The 16,695-nt window shown below is 49.3% G+C and overlaps 1 protein-coding gene across 5 annotated transcripts in view; it reads right to left on the reverse strand.

Moving 5' to 3' along the window:
* Positions 1-16,695, reverse strand: part of AMOTL1 (angiomotin like 1) — a 123,269-nt gene that overhangs the window by 82,152 nt on the left and 24,422 nt on the right. For 4 of the 5 annotated variants that reach the window (XM_084782910.1, XM_084782909.1, XM_084782908.1 and 1 more), the window contains one exon: positions 11,249-11,299. In XM_084782910.1, coding sequence (XP_084639036.1) covers positions 11,249-11,299 — 51 coding nt within the window. Of the gene's footprint in view, positions 1-9,986; positions 10,009-11,248; positions 11,300-16,695 lie in introns of those variants that run through there. The other variant, XM_084782912.1, reaches the window with a different exon arrangement.

Consider the following 16,695-nt stretch of genomic DNA (forward strand, 5'->3'; position numbering starts at 1 on the left):
AACCAAGAACCGGAGGGCCACCATAATGTATTTCCTGTTAAGGCGTAACCTGGACGCAGGTACAGGGACCACCCTGGCCAGCATTAAAGAAGCTTTAAGAAGAAGAAGAAGCAGAAAATGGCATTTCTGCCAGGTGGCCAGCAGACCTATGCAGAGCAGATCTGAGGGCTCAAAGGTTACAGGCGGAAGAGAATTAAGGAGAAATAAACATTCAGACGCATTTGGTGTTGAAATAAACTCCCGTCTGTACTCTGGGGATGGGTGCTCAGCTCCAGAAATCCTGGAAGTGGGGGGTGGGGGTGTCTGCAGCAGACAGCGAGAGATAGCCACGCCAGCACTGAACATCTGTTTCCCCCATTTTGCCAAGGAACATTCTTTTTTAAATCCCCTTTTATAATTTGACCTGCTCTACTTTCTGGCATGGAGCCTTAGGATGGCATCCAACATAGGATGGAAACGGGAAGGAAGGAGTAAGGAAGGAGAGAGGAGACCAGCCTGAGCAAACAGGGCCTTAAAATGGGGGAGGGGAAGAGAAAGAGAAAAGGGGGACCGATGGGGGTGGGGGGGAGAGAGGAGACTGGGAGGGGACTGAGGCAGGCAGGCGGCAGGCAGACATGTGACAGCAAGTCAGCTTAATGTACCTACCTAGTAAAACAGAACAAGGGGTTTGAGGCACATAGACAAGGCACAATCTGGAAAGAGACTCAGCAAGAGTGCCCAGAAACTGCAGCACCCAGAAAAGATCAAGCTTTTCCTTAGCACACTTCCTCACCACCCCTGCTGCCACCAGCACCACAGCCACCCCCACCTCTGCAACCACCACCACCTCCACCGCTAGCACCCCCAGCACCGCGTGCTGAGCAATTGGTGCAATACCAGCGTTTCTATGGAGGCATACTCCTGTTTAACACTCAAAAACAACTGGCCACAGTCCTGGTCATTCCTACTGGAATCTTCTACCTGGCTGAGAAGGCTCTTTTCTTTCCCTCTGTATGTCTATTCCATAATTTCATATTCTTCCCTTACTCTTTTCTCTCTCTCTTTTTTTCCCCCAAAATGAGCATCTACTCATCTTCTAGAATGTGCTACCTTCTCAGCCCATTGTTTCTCCCAACTGGGGCCATCGCCTCCCAAGCAAGAGCAAGCTATCACATCCCTTTTGAAGAAATCCAGGATGATTGGGTGGGGGTGGGGTGAGGTGGGTGGGGTGGGGGTGGGGAGCAGGGGGATCCTTTTAACCCTGCTGAGCCCCTGCCTCACTCTCCACCACATTCCAACAGTGTAACCCTCTCACCCCTGGAGTTCACAGGAGTTTGCTGTCCCTTACACGCATGTCAGCATCACCAGGAGCCACGAGGGATTTCCAGTTCCTGGGCCCTGTGCTGAAACAGGAACCTCAGAGATGTTTCCATAGCTATTGCTTTATACCCTGTCACCGAAGTCCCTTTGGAGCACAGTGATTGTTGCTGGATTGTCTGTACAATACGGCTTCGAACAACTGCCATCCTCAGCTGTGTCCTGAACAGCCACATAAAACCAGGCCCTTTGCTAGATACAGTCATTTCTCGGCCCCCCCCTTTTGCCCCCATACTTAGAAGAAATGGCTTCAGGGTCCACCACCCCAAATCCATGATGCTCAAGGCCCAGGCTCCTCAAATAAAATGGTGTGGGTTTCACATCTAACCCACCCAGGTCCTCCCTTATAATCTTTAAATCATGCCTGGGTTGCTCCCAGGCAGACACTGCTAAAAGTTGTTACAGTGTGTCAATGAGAAGAAATGTACATGCTCGGCACATGCGCAGTAAAAACAAAATTCCGTCCACAGGTGGCCAAGTCCGTAGAAGTGGAATGGATCAGTAGAGGGCTCAAGTGTGTGTGTGTGAGTGTGTGTGTGTGTGTGTGTGTGTGTGTGTGTAGCAGTAGTAGTAGTTGTTGTTGTTGCTGTTTGTTGTTGTTGTTGCTTTGTCTGACTCTCTCAATAGAATCTCCCCAAAAGAATATGGTGCATTCTTCTCCCTGGGAAATTAAGATTGGCTCCAAAGCCAGGGATTATATGTCTAATCTTCTAACTAGCTCAGTCGCCTCAGGCAATATTCCATTTCTCTGAACCTCTGTTTCCTTTTCCGTAATATGGAACTATCTTAATGGCCTTTACTGAGTTCCCAGGATAAAAGGGCTGCTATGCCCAGAAAGATAAATTGCGAGAAACTGCGCTACTCAGTGCGGGCAACAGAGGCCATGTGAAGTCCTCTGCAATTGTTCTGTTGGGAGCCTGGAGGCTGGACCACACCCTGTGGGAGGGGTGAGGCTTCCTGTGAAGGGAACTGAATTTTCCACTGTCAATCATTTGGAGAAAAAGTTCATCTGGAGGAAAAACTCTCCCTCCCTCTCAGAAGCTCCATCTGATGCCTGCGAGGAGGACAGCTGGACAGACAGGCTTCCAAGGGGTGGAGATAGCTGGGGTGGGTCCAGGGGTGGAGTTGGAAAAGAGCTCTGAGTTAGGCAGATGCCAAATGGATCTCAAACCCCAGGGTGAGTTTGGTTTCTGCAGTTGTTCCTGGACCAGGGCCTTTCTGAGACTGCGAGAGGACCCAGCGTACCAAATCTGCATGCCTGCAACCAGAGGACCAGGAGAAAATGCGAACCATCCAGGCACCCAGCACGCGGAGACCAAGGCTCCAAGTCTGGATGTGAGCAGGGACCCCAAAGGCCATGGCCAGCACTGAGTGGCCACCAGGCAAAAGAGAGGACATGGACTGTTCTCCATGTTTACTGGCTCCACTGAGGCACGCTGGCCTCCTGATCTCTGGGCAGGATGCTACAATGGCCAGCATCCTCCTCCGAGGATCTCAGGACATTAAACTGGAGGGTAACTTGAAAGGAAGGCATGGTTTCTGAAGTCAAGTGGCCTGAGGAATCCTTGAAAATTGTTATATTAGGGTACCAATGTGGAGGGTATGACTTAAATCCCAGTCTGCTGAGCTGGCATGGCTCCCTTGTGTGAATTCCAAGCAAAGAGTCAGGGTTTGAAAAGCCCAGTTCTTTCTCTTTGTTCATCTCATGTAAATGGGAGAGATTAAGCCAGATCTTTGATGCATTTCATGCAGATGCATTTCTTGGGTCTTGACACAGAACCGGGGAGAGGTGGTAAGTGGCACTATTACTTAATGTAGATGTAGAAAATTAAGTGTTTACAAATCTTACATCATGCTGTAGGGGTCAAGTATCTGCCCAGGACCAGGAAGGCAGCCATGTGAGTTCTGCAGTGCTCAGTTTGGCTATTGCTCACCACCATGGCCGGAGGTCGGTACTACTGTTACCACTGGACAGCATCAGTCAAGGCACAAGTGCAATGGCTGATGGGAGACTGAAGTAGGGGCTATTTAGCAGATTGCAATGGTCAAGGCTGAGGAAAAGCAAGGAGTTAGAACGACTCACCCAGGTTGGTCACAGTGGGCAACGCTATCATCCCTGTGATGGCTGATTGGAAGTTCTACCTCACTTGGATGAAGAGGCACTCCCCAGTATCCCCACCCGACCCCATACACATCCAGAGCCCGTCATCAGCCCAGCCCAGGTGGAAGCCTAGAAATACACTGCAAAGAGACAATCTCCGAGGCACAGAACAGAGTGGAAAGAGGTGATAAGTAGCTCCAGAAATATGTTGGAAAACAGCTATCACGTGATCTTACAGATTATGAAATGTGGGTACGGATGAAACCAGGCCAAGATCAGAAGGCATGTGAGAAGTAAGCTAATATCCAAACCTTCGCAGTGTGCCTCTGGTATACACACTCTGGGCCTCCAAGACACAATGGCCATAATTTTTTAGGCTTCTTGTCACCAAAGACACCAGTTTCCACTCTACCCGTCCAATCTCATAAGAGACTCTCTCCCACCCCTATCTAGTCCAGTTTGCAGCCGTCGTGGGGCTGGGAGTGGCAACGGACTGAGGCTCAGGAGGAGAGACAGGGAGGAGGAGGCACAACCGGAAAGCAGCACACAGCCTGCCTCCTCCCTGTGGAATCTGACCCGGCTCCTACTGACCACTTCACAGAACTTCCCGGATGAGCCCTAGAAAGCCGCTCCCCCCTCCGCCAGCCCCCATACCCCTCATCCCCCACACTCCCCCCCCTGACCCCCACCCCAGCAAAGCCCCAACTCCCTACCTCCCCTCCAGCCATGGACTACTGACGCCGTTGGGAATGGGAAATTAGCCCAGACTCTGTTTAAGCATTTTCATGTTGGCCTTTGTGAGAGCAGCCCCAGTAGCAGAGAGGCCACGCTCGTATGTGGACAAAGTGAGACTCGGGCCACACTCTGAGCAACAGGAGAACGAACGAGGACTGCTGGGGACAGCTAGTGACCATCTGTGTATGAGCTCCCCTGTTCCTCCTGCAGCAAATTAGGCTGTACTGTCAAGCCCTTCCTTCTGGTGAGACAGCAGAGCTGGTTCTCAGCTGGAATGTGAGGGAAAGAGCACGTCTGCCTCCAGACAGCATTGCCAAGAGTGAGGACACTCTTCTTCCTGGCATCCCCGACTTACCTGGTCATTACATGGACATGGAGAATCCAGTGGAGTTTATAGGCCTCTAGACATGGTGATACCAAGGAGGGGGGCGGAGGAAGCAACCTGGATTCTCAATGACTGTGTGGCATAGAGCCTTCTGGCATCCCAAAGCTGGGCTAACTCACAAGCCAGAAACAGGACTCTGGTGGGTTATGCCGCTGGCCCTGGGGACCAGCCTATCCTGAACCAAATGTACAGGCTCTTATAGAGCTCTAGACCGGTTTCCTCATTTCAGAAGGATGCTGGGGTGGGTAAACATTTAAGTTACTATTTTAGGAGAGTTACACAAATGCTATCTCCCTGCCCCCCCCCAAGCTGGTCCCACACATCCTGCCTGGATAAGACTGGCAAGATTAGCATGAGAAAACCCTTTCTCATGGTTCCCTGGCCCATGGGGGAGTTAATGCTGATGGCTCCCAAAGAAGTCTGTTCTCAGGAACCTTCTGCTCTCCCAGGGCAGTTCACAGGCCCTGTGCAGACAGCCACAAAAGAATTCACCCAGAGTGCCGGAGCAGGAAGCCACCACACAGGACAAGCAATCAGAAACAGAAAACGGGGGATACTTTGCTTTGGGGGCCCATAGGCTTCTTCACAATGTCTAGTTTTTCTAAAATAAGTATTTTTTCTAACACATTAAAGGTCTAAAATGTCAGGGGCGTTTTGTTTGCTTTTCAAGGCAAGGTTTCTCTGTGTAGCCCTGGACTGGATTTGTAGACCAGGCTGGCCTTGAATTTACAGAGATCTGCCTGCCTCTTCTGGGATTACAGGTGTGCACCACCGTGTCTGGCTAAAATGTCAGGTGTTGTTGTTGTTGTTGTTGTTGTTTGTGTGGGGTTTTTTGTTTTTGTTTTTGTTTTGTTTGTTTGTTTTTGGTTTTTCGAAACAGGGTTTCTCCGTGCAGCCTTGGCTGTCCTGGACTCACTTTGTAGACCAGGCTAGCCTTGAACTCACAGTGACCCGCCTGCCTCTGCCTCCTGAGTGCTGGGATTAAAGGCGTGCGCCACCTGAATAATAAACTGGATAAGCCAAGGAATAAGCTAAGGAATGAATAAGGAAGATAGATAGTAGACGGCAGATCGAGAATCCAGTCCTCTGTATCTACACAGTCTCACGGTGTACCCCCCGTGATGGGAAGGTCTGTTGGCTAAAGCTGTTTGTTCACATCTCAGCTGAGGGGAAGCAGGAAAGGGCTCATCTGGCTTTCTGTTTTCTCCCTTTTGATTCAGCCAGGGACCCCCATCCACAGGATGGTACTACCCACCTTCAGGGCAGGCCTTCTCCCTAGATAATCATCCCTAGAAATGCTAAAACACTCTTAGACACATCAAGGGTATTCGTAGTAACTCCCTAAGCACCTCTTAACCCAATCAAGTGGACAATAAAAATGCAGAACCACATGACCCAGCCACCATGCTCAGCACTATCTCACAATCCATCAGAAATTAACCTGAGAGATGTACAACTACCAGAAAGGGAAGCCCCACAGGGCGACTTGTCCTCCCCACATCTACTCAATAAGCACTTACTAAAGCTTTACAGATGCCCAGCACTGTTGGAAAAAGGAAGGGACAGCCACAATCTGAGAGTGATGGCGACTTGGCCTGCACAACGGACTGTACAAAGCAACAAAACAAAACAAAATTGATTATTGGGGCCCCTCTCCGGTGCAAGGACTGTATTGCAGAAATTCAAGATTATGAACTGGTTTCATTTTAATGTTAATGTTCAGCCAAGGCTAAGAACTGTTACACAGTGATTTGAATGAGAGTGGCTCCCATAGGTTCATATATTTGGATTAGTCCCCTGTTGTTGGAACTGTGTGGGAAGGATTTGGAGGTGTGGCCTTACTGGAGGAGGTGTGGCCTTGTTGGAGGAGGTGTGGCCTTGCTGGAGGAGGTGTGGCCTTGTTGGAGGAGGTGTGCCACTGGAGGTAGACTTTAAGGTTTCAAAAGCCCATGCCATTGCCAGTCTCCCAGTCTCCTTTCTCCTCTCACCCCCCTCTGCCTCCTGATTGTGGATCAGATGTAAGCCCTCAGCTACTGCTTCAGGACCTCGTCTGCCTGCCACCATCCTCCTTGGTATGGTCATGCATGCACTCACCCTGAAACTAAGTCCCAACAAACTCTCTTCTAGTTGCTTTGGTTATGACGTCTCTTCACAACAATAGGAAAAAATAACTAAGGCGTCCTAGGAGGGTATAGGTCATGAAAACAGTTGAAGGATGGCTCTAAGTTACAAGCGAGAGAGAAGAGGCAGGGAGGACATGCAGGCAGAGGGAACTAGGCAGATTAAGGAACTGGCCAGCAGAACTGGGATGTTGCAGTGGGTGGAAGGATGCACATCTAGGAGTCTTCCTGTATCAGACCAAGGGCCTGTCTACAGGGTGCTATGGTTTGCATATGCAAAGTCCCCAAGGTTCATGTATGAACACTTGGGTGCACTGATGGCACTGTTTTGGATGTTATAGAAGTGGAGCCTCACTGGAGGAACTCACTGTGTCCTGAAGTCTGGGACCATTTCCTGTCTGCTCTCTGCTTTCTCACTATGGTCAACGTGGTCAGCTGCCTCAGATTCCCAACACCATCCCTACCATAATCGACGGCATCCCTTCTCAAACTCTGAGCCACAACAAACCCTTCCTCTATGAAGTTGTGTTTATCGGGTATTTTGTTGTGTTTATTGGGTATTTTGTCACCGCAAGAAGAAACGTAACCAGTGTATACAAGGGCAGACATGGTGACACCTGGATTCATTCCACAGCTCACACACTGTCTATCCTCTCCGACAAAGAACCATATAACTTACCTAAATGAAGGCTACAGAAAGGCAATTTCCCTCCACAGAAAAACAGTACCCCACAGCGGGGAGCGTGTGATGTCTGCACCCTCAGTCATTGCAGTCTTCCACGGAACAATCATCAACAGATAGACTCCTTTTTGTGTTGCCTTGTCAGAGACTCTTGTTTATGCGACTTAATGTCAGTCTGTATTAGAGCAACCTGCCAACTGCACATGAGCGTAACTTAATTTGTCAGCAGATTGATAGAAAAATTCAGAGGTAGAACTGACTTCCAATTACATGCCAACAAAGCAGTGAATTTGCCACCAAAGAAGTCAGATGGAAAACTATTCCGCACAGTGTTCTAGGGACAAGTCACTAAATAATTCATTGACCTCGTCACCATCCTCAACTGGCAGATTTTTGACACTTCCAGAAATTAAAATAGATGGAACATTTCATAAAAGCAATTCCATCATTCAAGTGTAGTTAATAAAAGTCTTTCAAGTGGAAAAAAAAAAAAGAAAGAAAAAAGAAAAAGAAAACCAAACCAAGTGTTTAAGGGCTTCTGTGATGTAATTCAGAATAATAAATGTACATTGGGTACAATGCTTTGCAGGTACAGAGTTTTTAAGAGCTCTTGGGATTTCCTGGGAGGAGACAAATCCCTTCCCACCTTTATTGTAATCAAGATGAGTGACTAGAAGCTGAAAGTCCCCAGGTAGCTGCAGGGGTGGCTGACTGTCAGAGCAACAACCCTACCTTACAAGTTGGGAACTTTGGGTTAGATGCAGCTCTTCTCGGTTCCCAGCATCCAACCTGACTTCTGAGGATTGAGGTCCACAGGATCTTGCACTTGCGCACTTGGCCCCCAGTTGGTGGCGCTATCAATAGTGAGGTCACAGAACCTTTCGCACATAGAGCCTTGCTGAAGGAAGGCTTAGAGCCTCACTCTGCTTCCTCCTTGCTCTCTGCGTCCTTCAAGTGGATGGAAATGTAAATTCTAAGATTCCTGCTCCAGCAGCGTCCTGCCATGCCTCTCCCATCACTGTGGACCGGCCGCTCTAGAACTTTAAGCTCAAAAGGACCCTTCCAGCTAAGTTTCCTTGGTCGAGGTGTTTTACCACAGCAGCAAGAGAGAAGTCAATATAGTCACTAGTGGCTGAGGGTTATCACTATCATGTCAACAGAAAAATAGACTCTCCAAAAAACACTAGGAAATCTGGAGAGAGTTTGAGTTGGCCATCACATCCCCGTGCTAGGAATTAGCATTCCCTAACACAGCCGGCCCTCTGCTGAGGACCTTCCCACACCCTGCCCTGTGTGGCATCTAACTGTTCACTCATATCCTCTATAATATCCTAGCTAACAAACGAAAGCATTTCCTTGTGTTCTGCCAGCTACTAGTGAGCTGGAGGGAAAGGTTGTAGGAACCCTGGAACTGCAGTTGAGTGGCTCCATCTGGGAGTGCAGAGCCACTGCTTGCCATCAGCAGCTGAAGGGGACACAGCCTTGTGTGACTGAACTATACCCTGCACTTTGTCTGGTAAGAAATTGCATGATTCAGTTAGAGGGTAGGCCAGCCAGGTGAGATCTGCGTAGGTTAGGACAATTACTTGGTGTGGGAAGCCTATCCAGTGAGTGCCCACAGCGTGGTGGGTAGAAAAGATAAACACTCCCAACCCCCCCCCCACCACCACCACCCCACCCCACCACCACACCCCCCCCACACCCCCCCCCACCTTCCATCTACTTCTGTCCAGGGCTGAACCTCTGCTCCAGAAAGTATGGCTGCTAGGTGAGCTCATTGCCTGGGGGTGGTGCGGGGGTGGGGTGGGGGATTGGGGGAGTTGGGGGGTGGAGTTCCCTGCTGGGCCTAAGCATAAGCGCCAGGAACTGCCATACCCCTTCCCAAAGGAGAAACAGGAACTCCCTCTGACCTGAGATCCCCGGAAAAGAACAGGCAGGCTCATGCAGACAGCAGCTCCGTCGCGGAGAACAAACCCCTGGGAGATGTCAGGCACTCAACTAGCCTGGAGCCTGAACATAGCCGACCCACACCTTCAGCTCCCAGCCCCTCACTGCAACTTAGGAAAGCTGAAGCCAAGGGCTCCAGAGGGCATAATCAGAACCAACACATTTCTGTTGTTTATAAGCCGCCAAGCCCTGCAGATGGCTTTTGTTACTGTTACTATTGTTGTGTGCAACACAGACAGAAAAGCCGCCCTCTACTCCGCCTGAGAAAACTGCCTTGTCTCAGGGGAGCTGAGGAAGAAGAAAGGTTATTTTCTCACTCTAAATTAAAGAGGGAAAAAAAGACCATTTTCTCAGTGTTTGGGGAGCTGCCAGGGCAGGGCAGTCTGTTAATCCCAGAAGGAGATGTGGAGATGAGCCAGGACACAATACCTGGGCCTTCACAGCCATCAGCCATCACTCAGCACAGACTACTTATACCCGGACTGCCGGCTACTGCCCGTCTTGCCATTGCTTCTGCCCAGCTCTAGCATGAAGGCCTGGATAGCACATCTGCCATACTGTGGCATGGAGCACTGGTGACATCAGTGTGAAAGGACACAAGCCCGGAAAACATGACCCAGTCCCTTCCCTCTAGCAAAGCACTTCTGGCAACTGACTTACTTGTCATTTGCATTTACAAAGAGGATTCAGCACGGTGCCTGGAAAAGCAGCTGTGTTGGGTCTGCGATTCCATCCACAGAGATGCGGCAGCCTTCCAACACGTGTGAACCATTTTCCGCACAGAACAAGTACTCCCCCATCTCAGGACGCAACCTTGGTGGCCAGACCTTTTGTTTATTTGGCTGGTTGCTGTTCTTTTATTTTTCTTATCCCAGAGACAGGGTCTCATTCTGTAGTTCATTCAGACTAGCCTCATAGTCACAGTGAGCCTCCTGTCTCAGCCTCCGAAGCCCTGGGATTCCCGGCATGAGTCATCAGTTCTACCCTTCTGACCTATTTAGAATGGTTGGCTCCAGCGAATGCAGCTTACAGCTAGAGGCGAAATTTCACTCCCACTGCTGTGGTGCTTCGTAAAAACACATATCCCAGGACAAGGCAGGCCACACACACACACACACACACACACACACACACACACACACACACACCACACTCACTCATGCCCCCCACCCACCCACTCTACCCACCCATACACACGCCTCTGGCTCTGAGAAGGACAAATACCTCTGTGGGTAATTTCTTTTCTCCGTTATTGCCACCTTATCCCCTCAAATCTTTTTATTTCAAGGCAGGGCTCCACGGCTGGAGATAAGAGAACAACCGGAAGAGCCTTGGCAAACCAGGCTGCCAGCAACTGAACAAACACGAGGAGCAAAGTAAGAGAAAAGAGTCCACCACAGCCACCAAGCGAGGCTGCTCTCTCAACATGCAGGGGCGTATGAATGTCTCTGTCCCTAGCCACAGGCCATGCGTCCATTTATAACAACCACAAGCTTGGGAGGATTCGGTGTTCCATTCCCAATGCCTACATACTAAGTGAGCATGTTTCCAGAGAAAGAATTCCCCTCACAGGGTCCTTCTCCTACTAGTACTTGGCAAGACAGAAGCAGACACCAGCAACATCCTGGGCGGGAGTTAAGGATGCTCACAGGAGGCAGGAGTGGAAGTCTGTGGTGCTGCAAGCAGCAACTGATCTGGGGGCAACACATGTCTCTGAGGCATCTCTTAGAATGCTCCAACAAGCAAAGGCTGGCTCCTAGAGAACGGCTCCAGAGAAAGGTCGCTCCCAGAGAACGGAGCCTGCATCCAGGCTTGCCTCCTGGTCTTTTCCATGCGCCTTCCACCCACCCGACTCCCTCTGGAACCTCGCGGGTTCTGGCTGGGGCTGAATTCTGGAAGTAAAGGGAAAAAGGCAGACTTACCCAAGTCCTCTGGGCTGAAAGGTGCGGGAGTGGCGTCCACAAAATCACTGTCTGTGGGGAGAAGGAAGGCAGAAAACAAAAACTGAGTCGCTGCAACCGTGCAGGGCCAGTAAATCAGGCATCTTGGAGAGCTCAGGTCCGTTAGAAAAGCGCGGGGATTTCTCTCTAGCGATTAGCCTCTGTGAACCTGGATCCACGCGGGATTCGGAATGCCTAATTTACTGAGTCTGAGGACTCCCTAAAGAAACTTGGGGGAAGCGGCGCTCGGCCTAGGGCTACTACTGATCCAGAAGCCCGCAGATGCACAGCAACTTTCTGCTGGTTGGGGTCGCGCAGCTCTTGGGGAGCGGGGGTGGGGGGTAGGGGGCTGCAACCCCATCGTCTGCCCTCAGCCCCTGGGGCGCATCGCTGAGCCCGCAGGTCCTGGTGCCGACACCCCAACTCAGAGAAAGCCCAAAGTTTTCCCGGGATCGCGGACGCTCATGGACGCGCGCAGCGGCGTGACGAGAGCTGCGCCCACCCGGCTCCCACGGCCTGCGTGCATCCCCGCCCGTTGCTAGGCTACCGTGGCCATCAGGAGACACACTCGCTGACTCCCCACTCCCTGATAGGGGAATCTCCCGCACCCAAACCCTTTTGCCCATTTATTTAAAAACGGAAGCCTTGCCAGCTCTGAACAGGTCCCTGCTCCTCTGCTTTGGGTCTGGCCTCCCCCAAGTGCCCAAGGCTCCTGAGAGGGTTTTCAGAGCTGTAAGCTGTCTTGGGAGCAGGCAGGGCAGGCATCCTGTGGCCCCTCCTCCACCCATACTTTTTAACCTGCACTCCAACTGTGGCCTGAGCACTGGTCTCTCTCTCCTCCTAAGAGCTCACTTGGCTTAAATAGGCTGAGTAATTTGGTCTCCATTTCATGGGCAGGGAAGCAGGAGCTCAGTAACGTGGGACAGAAACACAGACAGGCTTCCCTGCCTTGCTAGGCAGGCAGTGGAACAGCCTGCTGGCTAGCCTCTTTCCCTAGTGTGCCTTGGTTTCAAGTACACAATAGAGAAGCAGAAGTTTCCAGCTGAGTGTTGTAACTAGTGTCTGGATGTGTGGGTAGACACACTGTGAATTTCCCCAGGGCTGACTGTGACGGCTCTGCCAGGACAGGTGTAGTGTCTGGGGTCTGAGGTGCTCCAGAGACAGAGCCCCACAGCAGATGACTCCCACTTTCTACCTAGGGGTGATAGAGAGGGAAAGAGGGAGGGAGCCTGGCCCTCTCTTCTTCCTTAAAGGACCAACAGTTGGCAGTTCAGAGCTTCAGGGGCCTTCTATGGGCTCACCGTGACCAGAGCAGTAGCTACAGCAGCCTGAGGCCCTGCGTCTGGGTCAAAGTGTTACCCTGTAAACAGTCAGTTCCCGGTTTTCCTGCTCAGCTTTTGGTTACCTAACTCCGGGGAAGACTAGAAAGAAGCAGCCACCGGTGTGCCAGCTTTCACAGAGCTGGGAGAAGAGGCTGTCCTTCCCCACCCAAGCAGCCATTTTTTAAAAAAGATTTATTTATTTACTATGTATACAGCGTTTTTTGCCTGCTTGTACCCCTGCAGGCCAAAAGAGGGCACCAGATCACATTATAGATGGTTGTGAGCCACCATGTGGTTGCTGGGAATTGAACTCAGGACCTCTGGAACAGCAGTCAGTGTTCTTAACCGCTGAGACCATCTCTCCAGCCCCAGGCCACCACTCCATTCTTAAGCCATCACTCCATCCTCTAAAGGCCGTCACCCTGTCACTGGTGATGGAGGTTTCACGTGAAGGCATATTCACCTTTCACTCCATCCCTTCCACACACCCCGAGACCCTTCCATTTGCTCTCAGCAGCAGCAAGATGGCCTCTGCTGCTGTCTCCAGCCTCCTCTCTGAAGGTGTCTTTGAATTCCTTGCTGTCTGACCCTGCCTTATCTCGACAGTCACAGAGCATAGCCCACGCTGCTCCTACTCGTCTAGGCCATGTACAGACCATGAGTGACTGTGACCTCCACTTTTGAAGGTGTCACCATCTGGCTGCTGTTACTCTCCTCAGTCACACTTGTAATCAGACTGGAGCTCTCCATTTGTGCACAGTGGCTTCTCCTCATGCTCTGCTCAGGTCTATGGCAGCCTCTCTCACCTTTGACCTTCTCCCTAGTCAGGCAGCTCTCTGTTGTCATTAGCAGCACCAGACTTAATGTCAAGGCCCAGCACTCTGCCCTTCAAACCACATCCGGTTCTTTTAGGCTGAAGTGTCCTCGCCTCTACCAGAGTTTAAATGGACCTTCTCATGGTCTTTTCTCTGTCCCCTACTCTCCTCACGACCTCCCTCCCACCTTGACCTCCTTAGTTTCAGGTCAATTGCTATCATTTCTAATTTATTTGTTCCCTTGTAACAAATAAAATCTGACGGTTCGTTTTTTTTTTTCAAAGGTGCCTCAAGCTAGTTTATATTCAGTTACAAATTAGCATAAAACACTAGAGCCCCGCTATTGTGTGCTACTTTAGCTATTCTTACACACACACACACACACACACACACACACACACACACACACACAGAGTTAAGCTACGCTCACCACCACCAGTCCCAAACTGTAAGTTCAGAATAGAAAATTAACAGCCAAGCTGGCCTAAGGAGCTTGAAACATGCCCTCACAGATGGCTTTGCTGAGAACCAGGCAAACCTATGTGAGGTAGTGAAAAAAAAAGACCTGGATGCCATGTAAGGATGACCCCTCTTCACTGCACAGCCCAACACAGGTAGGGAGAGGAGGCTCATTGAAGCCTTGTGCTAGGGCTTCAAATCCGTTGTCTCTGCTCATCCAGCAGGCCTCACAGGTGGGGCTAATACAGGATGTTGAAACATTATAACAAACTGCCTGGCGTTGGCTACTCTGTCTCCAGCTCTTAGGAAGTGAGGAATCTTCATTTCTCAAACCCTCAAGTCTACATTTCTATCCAGCTTTTTTCTTCTTTTTTTTCTTTTTCAAGACAGGGTTTCTCTGTGTAGCCTTAGCTGTCCTAGACTCTCTTTTATATACCACACTGGCCTCGAACTCAGAGATCTGTCTGCCTCTGCCTCCTGAGTGCTGGGATTGAAGGCGTGGTAGCACTACCACGCTCTTAGCAACTTTCATCCACCTGTTTCTACTGTCCCAGAGGTTTACTGTTTCCTTCTGCTAATCTAGGCCTAGTCCTGGAAGCTTCTAGCCTCCATACAATCTATTCTAGACCTAGGCTGACTTCAGCCTCTGAGAATCACTGCTTAATAAGCTCACCCTTTCTTGTTCTTTCTGAGCTCTGGGCTGGCTGGTTCAAGTCAACTCTTCTGGCTCAAACTCCTCTCCTAGCTGACTGATTCAAACTGGCTTCTCTCTCTGCCCCTGCATTGCTCTGCTTGGCCTCAAACTAACTCCAGCATCTGTTCTAAGCTTCTGGCTCCTTCTCATTCGCCAGCTTGTTCTGTCTTCCCCTCTGTCTAGATTGTTCTCTCATTCAACCTCTCTCTGTAAAACTCTCCTCTTACTCTCAGAGGCAAGCCAGCAAGTTTCTGTCTGCCTTCTATGCTGAACTATCCTCTCTAGTCAAGGTTGAGAAAAGCCTCACCATTGCCAACTTTGTGGCCAATTCTTGCTTCTAGTGAGGCTTTTTGATGTCAGTCAGGCCCTAGTTCTAACAGCAGCCCTGGCATTTGCTGCCAATTTCAGCCAGACTTTATTTTCTATAAAAATGGAGATTACGTTGCCAGCTAATAACTGCTTGTTGTCAGGGCACAAGTTAATTCAGTAAATCCAAGTAGAGAGATGGCCTGCTGTAAGGATGGAGGGGTTATTGCTTATTACTGGATATTATGTGCCTTTGTAGCTCATGCTGATGGCATCTTTTTGTTCACTTAACAGTTTTAGTTAATGGAAAGAAAGACACTCAGCACAAAATACATTCAAACTAAGGGGGAGTGGTGGCCATTGTTTCTAGCACTTGGTGTGTATTCTAAGAGGTGGGCTGAAAGCTGGTTGCATGGCAACAACCTTCCCCCTATGGTTTAAATATGACAACCCAAAGCCAATGTATTGGAATTGTGACCCCCAGGATCTTGTGTGCATGCAGAGAGCCTTTGAGAAGTGATTAGGATTTGATGAACTTGTGGGTGGGACTCCCGTGGTGGCACTAGTGGCTTCCTAAGAAGAGGAACTAAATCTGAGCTGGCACTCATGCTGTATCCCCACGTGGTACCCTCCAGCATGTTAGGATGCAGCAAGACGACCCTCATCAGATACTGGGCACATGCCCACAACACACCTTGGGCTTCCCAGCCTCTGGCAGGTATGTTTTTCCTATGCATCACCCAGTCTCCAGGGTTTTGTTATAGCGGCAGGGAACAGATGAAGACAGAGCATAACAAATGTTCCACTGGGCGATTGGGACCTGGAGCCTGCCTAACTGCTCTGATCTATAGCAGACCTGATTTGTGGTATAAATGGGTGAACTGCAAACCAAGGACTTTCCTGCCGGCACTTCAGTTATTTGCATTTCCCAATAAGCTCAAAGCGAATGAGAACGCTTTTTTCTGGTATCATTATTTGCCACTAAAAAACTTTTCTGGAATATATGACTCCAATTTTCCATGTTATGAAGGAGAAATCAAATATATATATATATATATATATATATATATATATATATATATATTTGGTAACAGAAATGATGGTTATTCCAGGTAGGAGGGTACATGCCTATAATCTCAACACTCTGGAGGCTGAGGCAGGATTACGAGTTTTAGAGGTCAGTCTGGACTATGAAGGGAAACCCCATCTCTAACAAACAAAGATCTGAAGATACAGAGTATCTAAAAGTACTTTGTATTAGACAAGACCGTAACATTGGATCCAGGTAAAGGAAAGGGACAGTCAGTCCACACTGACTGGTACATACTTCCTGTCTGTCTTCATCTCTATCCTCAACCGGAAATACAACCAGATTTTTATATATCCTGGAAGTTATCTTTGGAACACATTTAAAAGTGTGTATGAGCAGTGTGTGGTGGCTGGAGCTTGTCAGTTTGTGACTGAGGTGGTTCAGATAGGAGGATCCCATGTTGAAAGCCTACCTGAGCTACACACTGAGTCAGAGATTGGCCTGAGCTACATAACAAGACCCTGTTTCAAAGAACAAACAAACAATGTGTTCATGAACTGTTAACATAAGTTAGGTATAATTAACACAAAAGGCTAAGTTGTACTTCTATGCATAAAATAAGGAATGCTCTTTAAATTAAAAGAAACTTGTTTCAAAATTAAATTTTGCTTCATTCTCAATCGTAAGCTGAGGTATGGCTATTTTGTTTAGAGAGTGAGAAATTTATTTTAAAAACTCACAGAAAAATAAAGGATGCTCACTTTTCAAATGCTATACAATTTTAAATAAAATCTGGATGTTTA

This window comes from Acomys minous (genome assembly GCF_964271855.1).
Source record: "Acomys minous genome assembly, chromosome: 5".
In the NCBI taxonomy this organism is placed as follows: Eukaryota; Metazoa; Chordata; class Mammalia; order Rodentia; family Muridae; genus Acomys; species Acomys minous.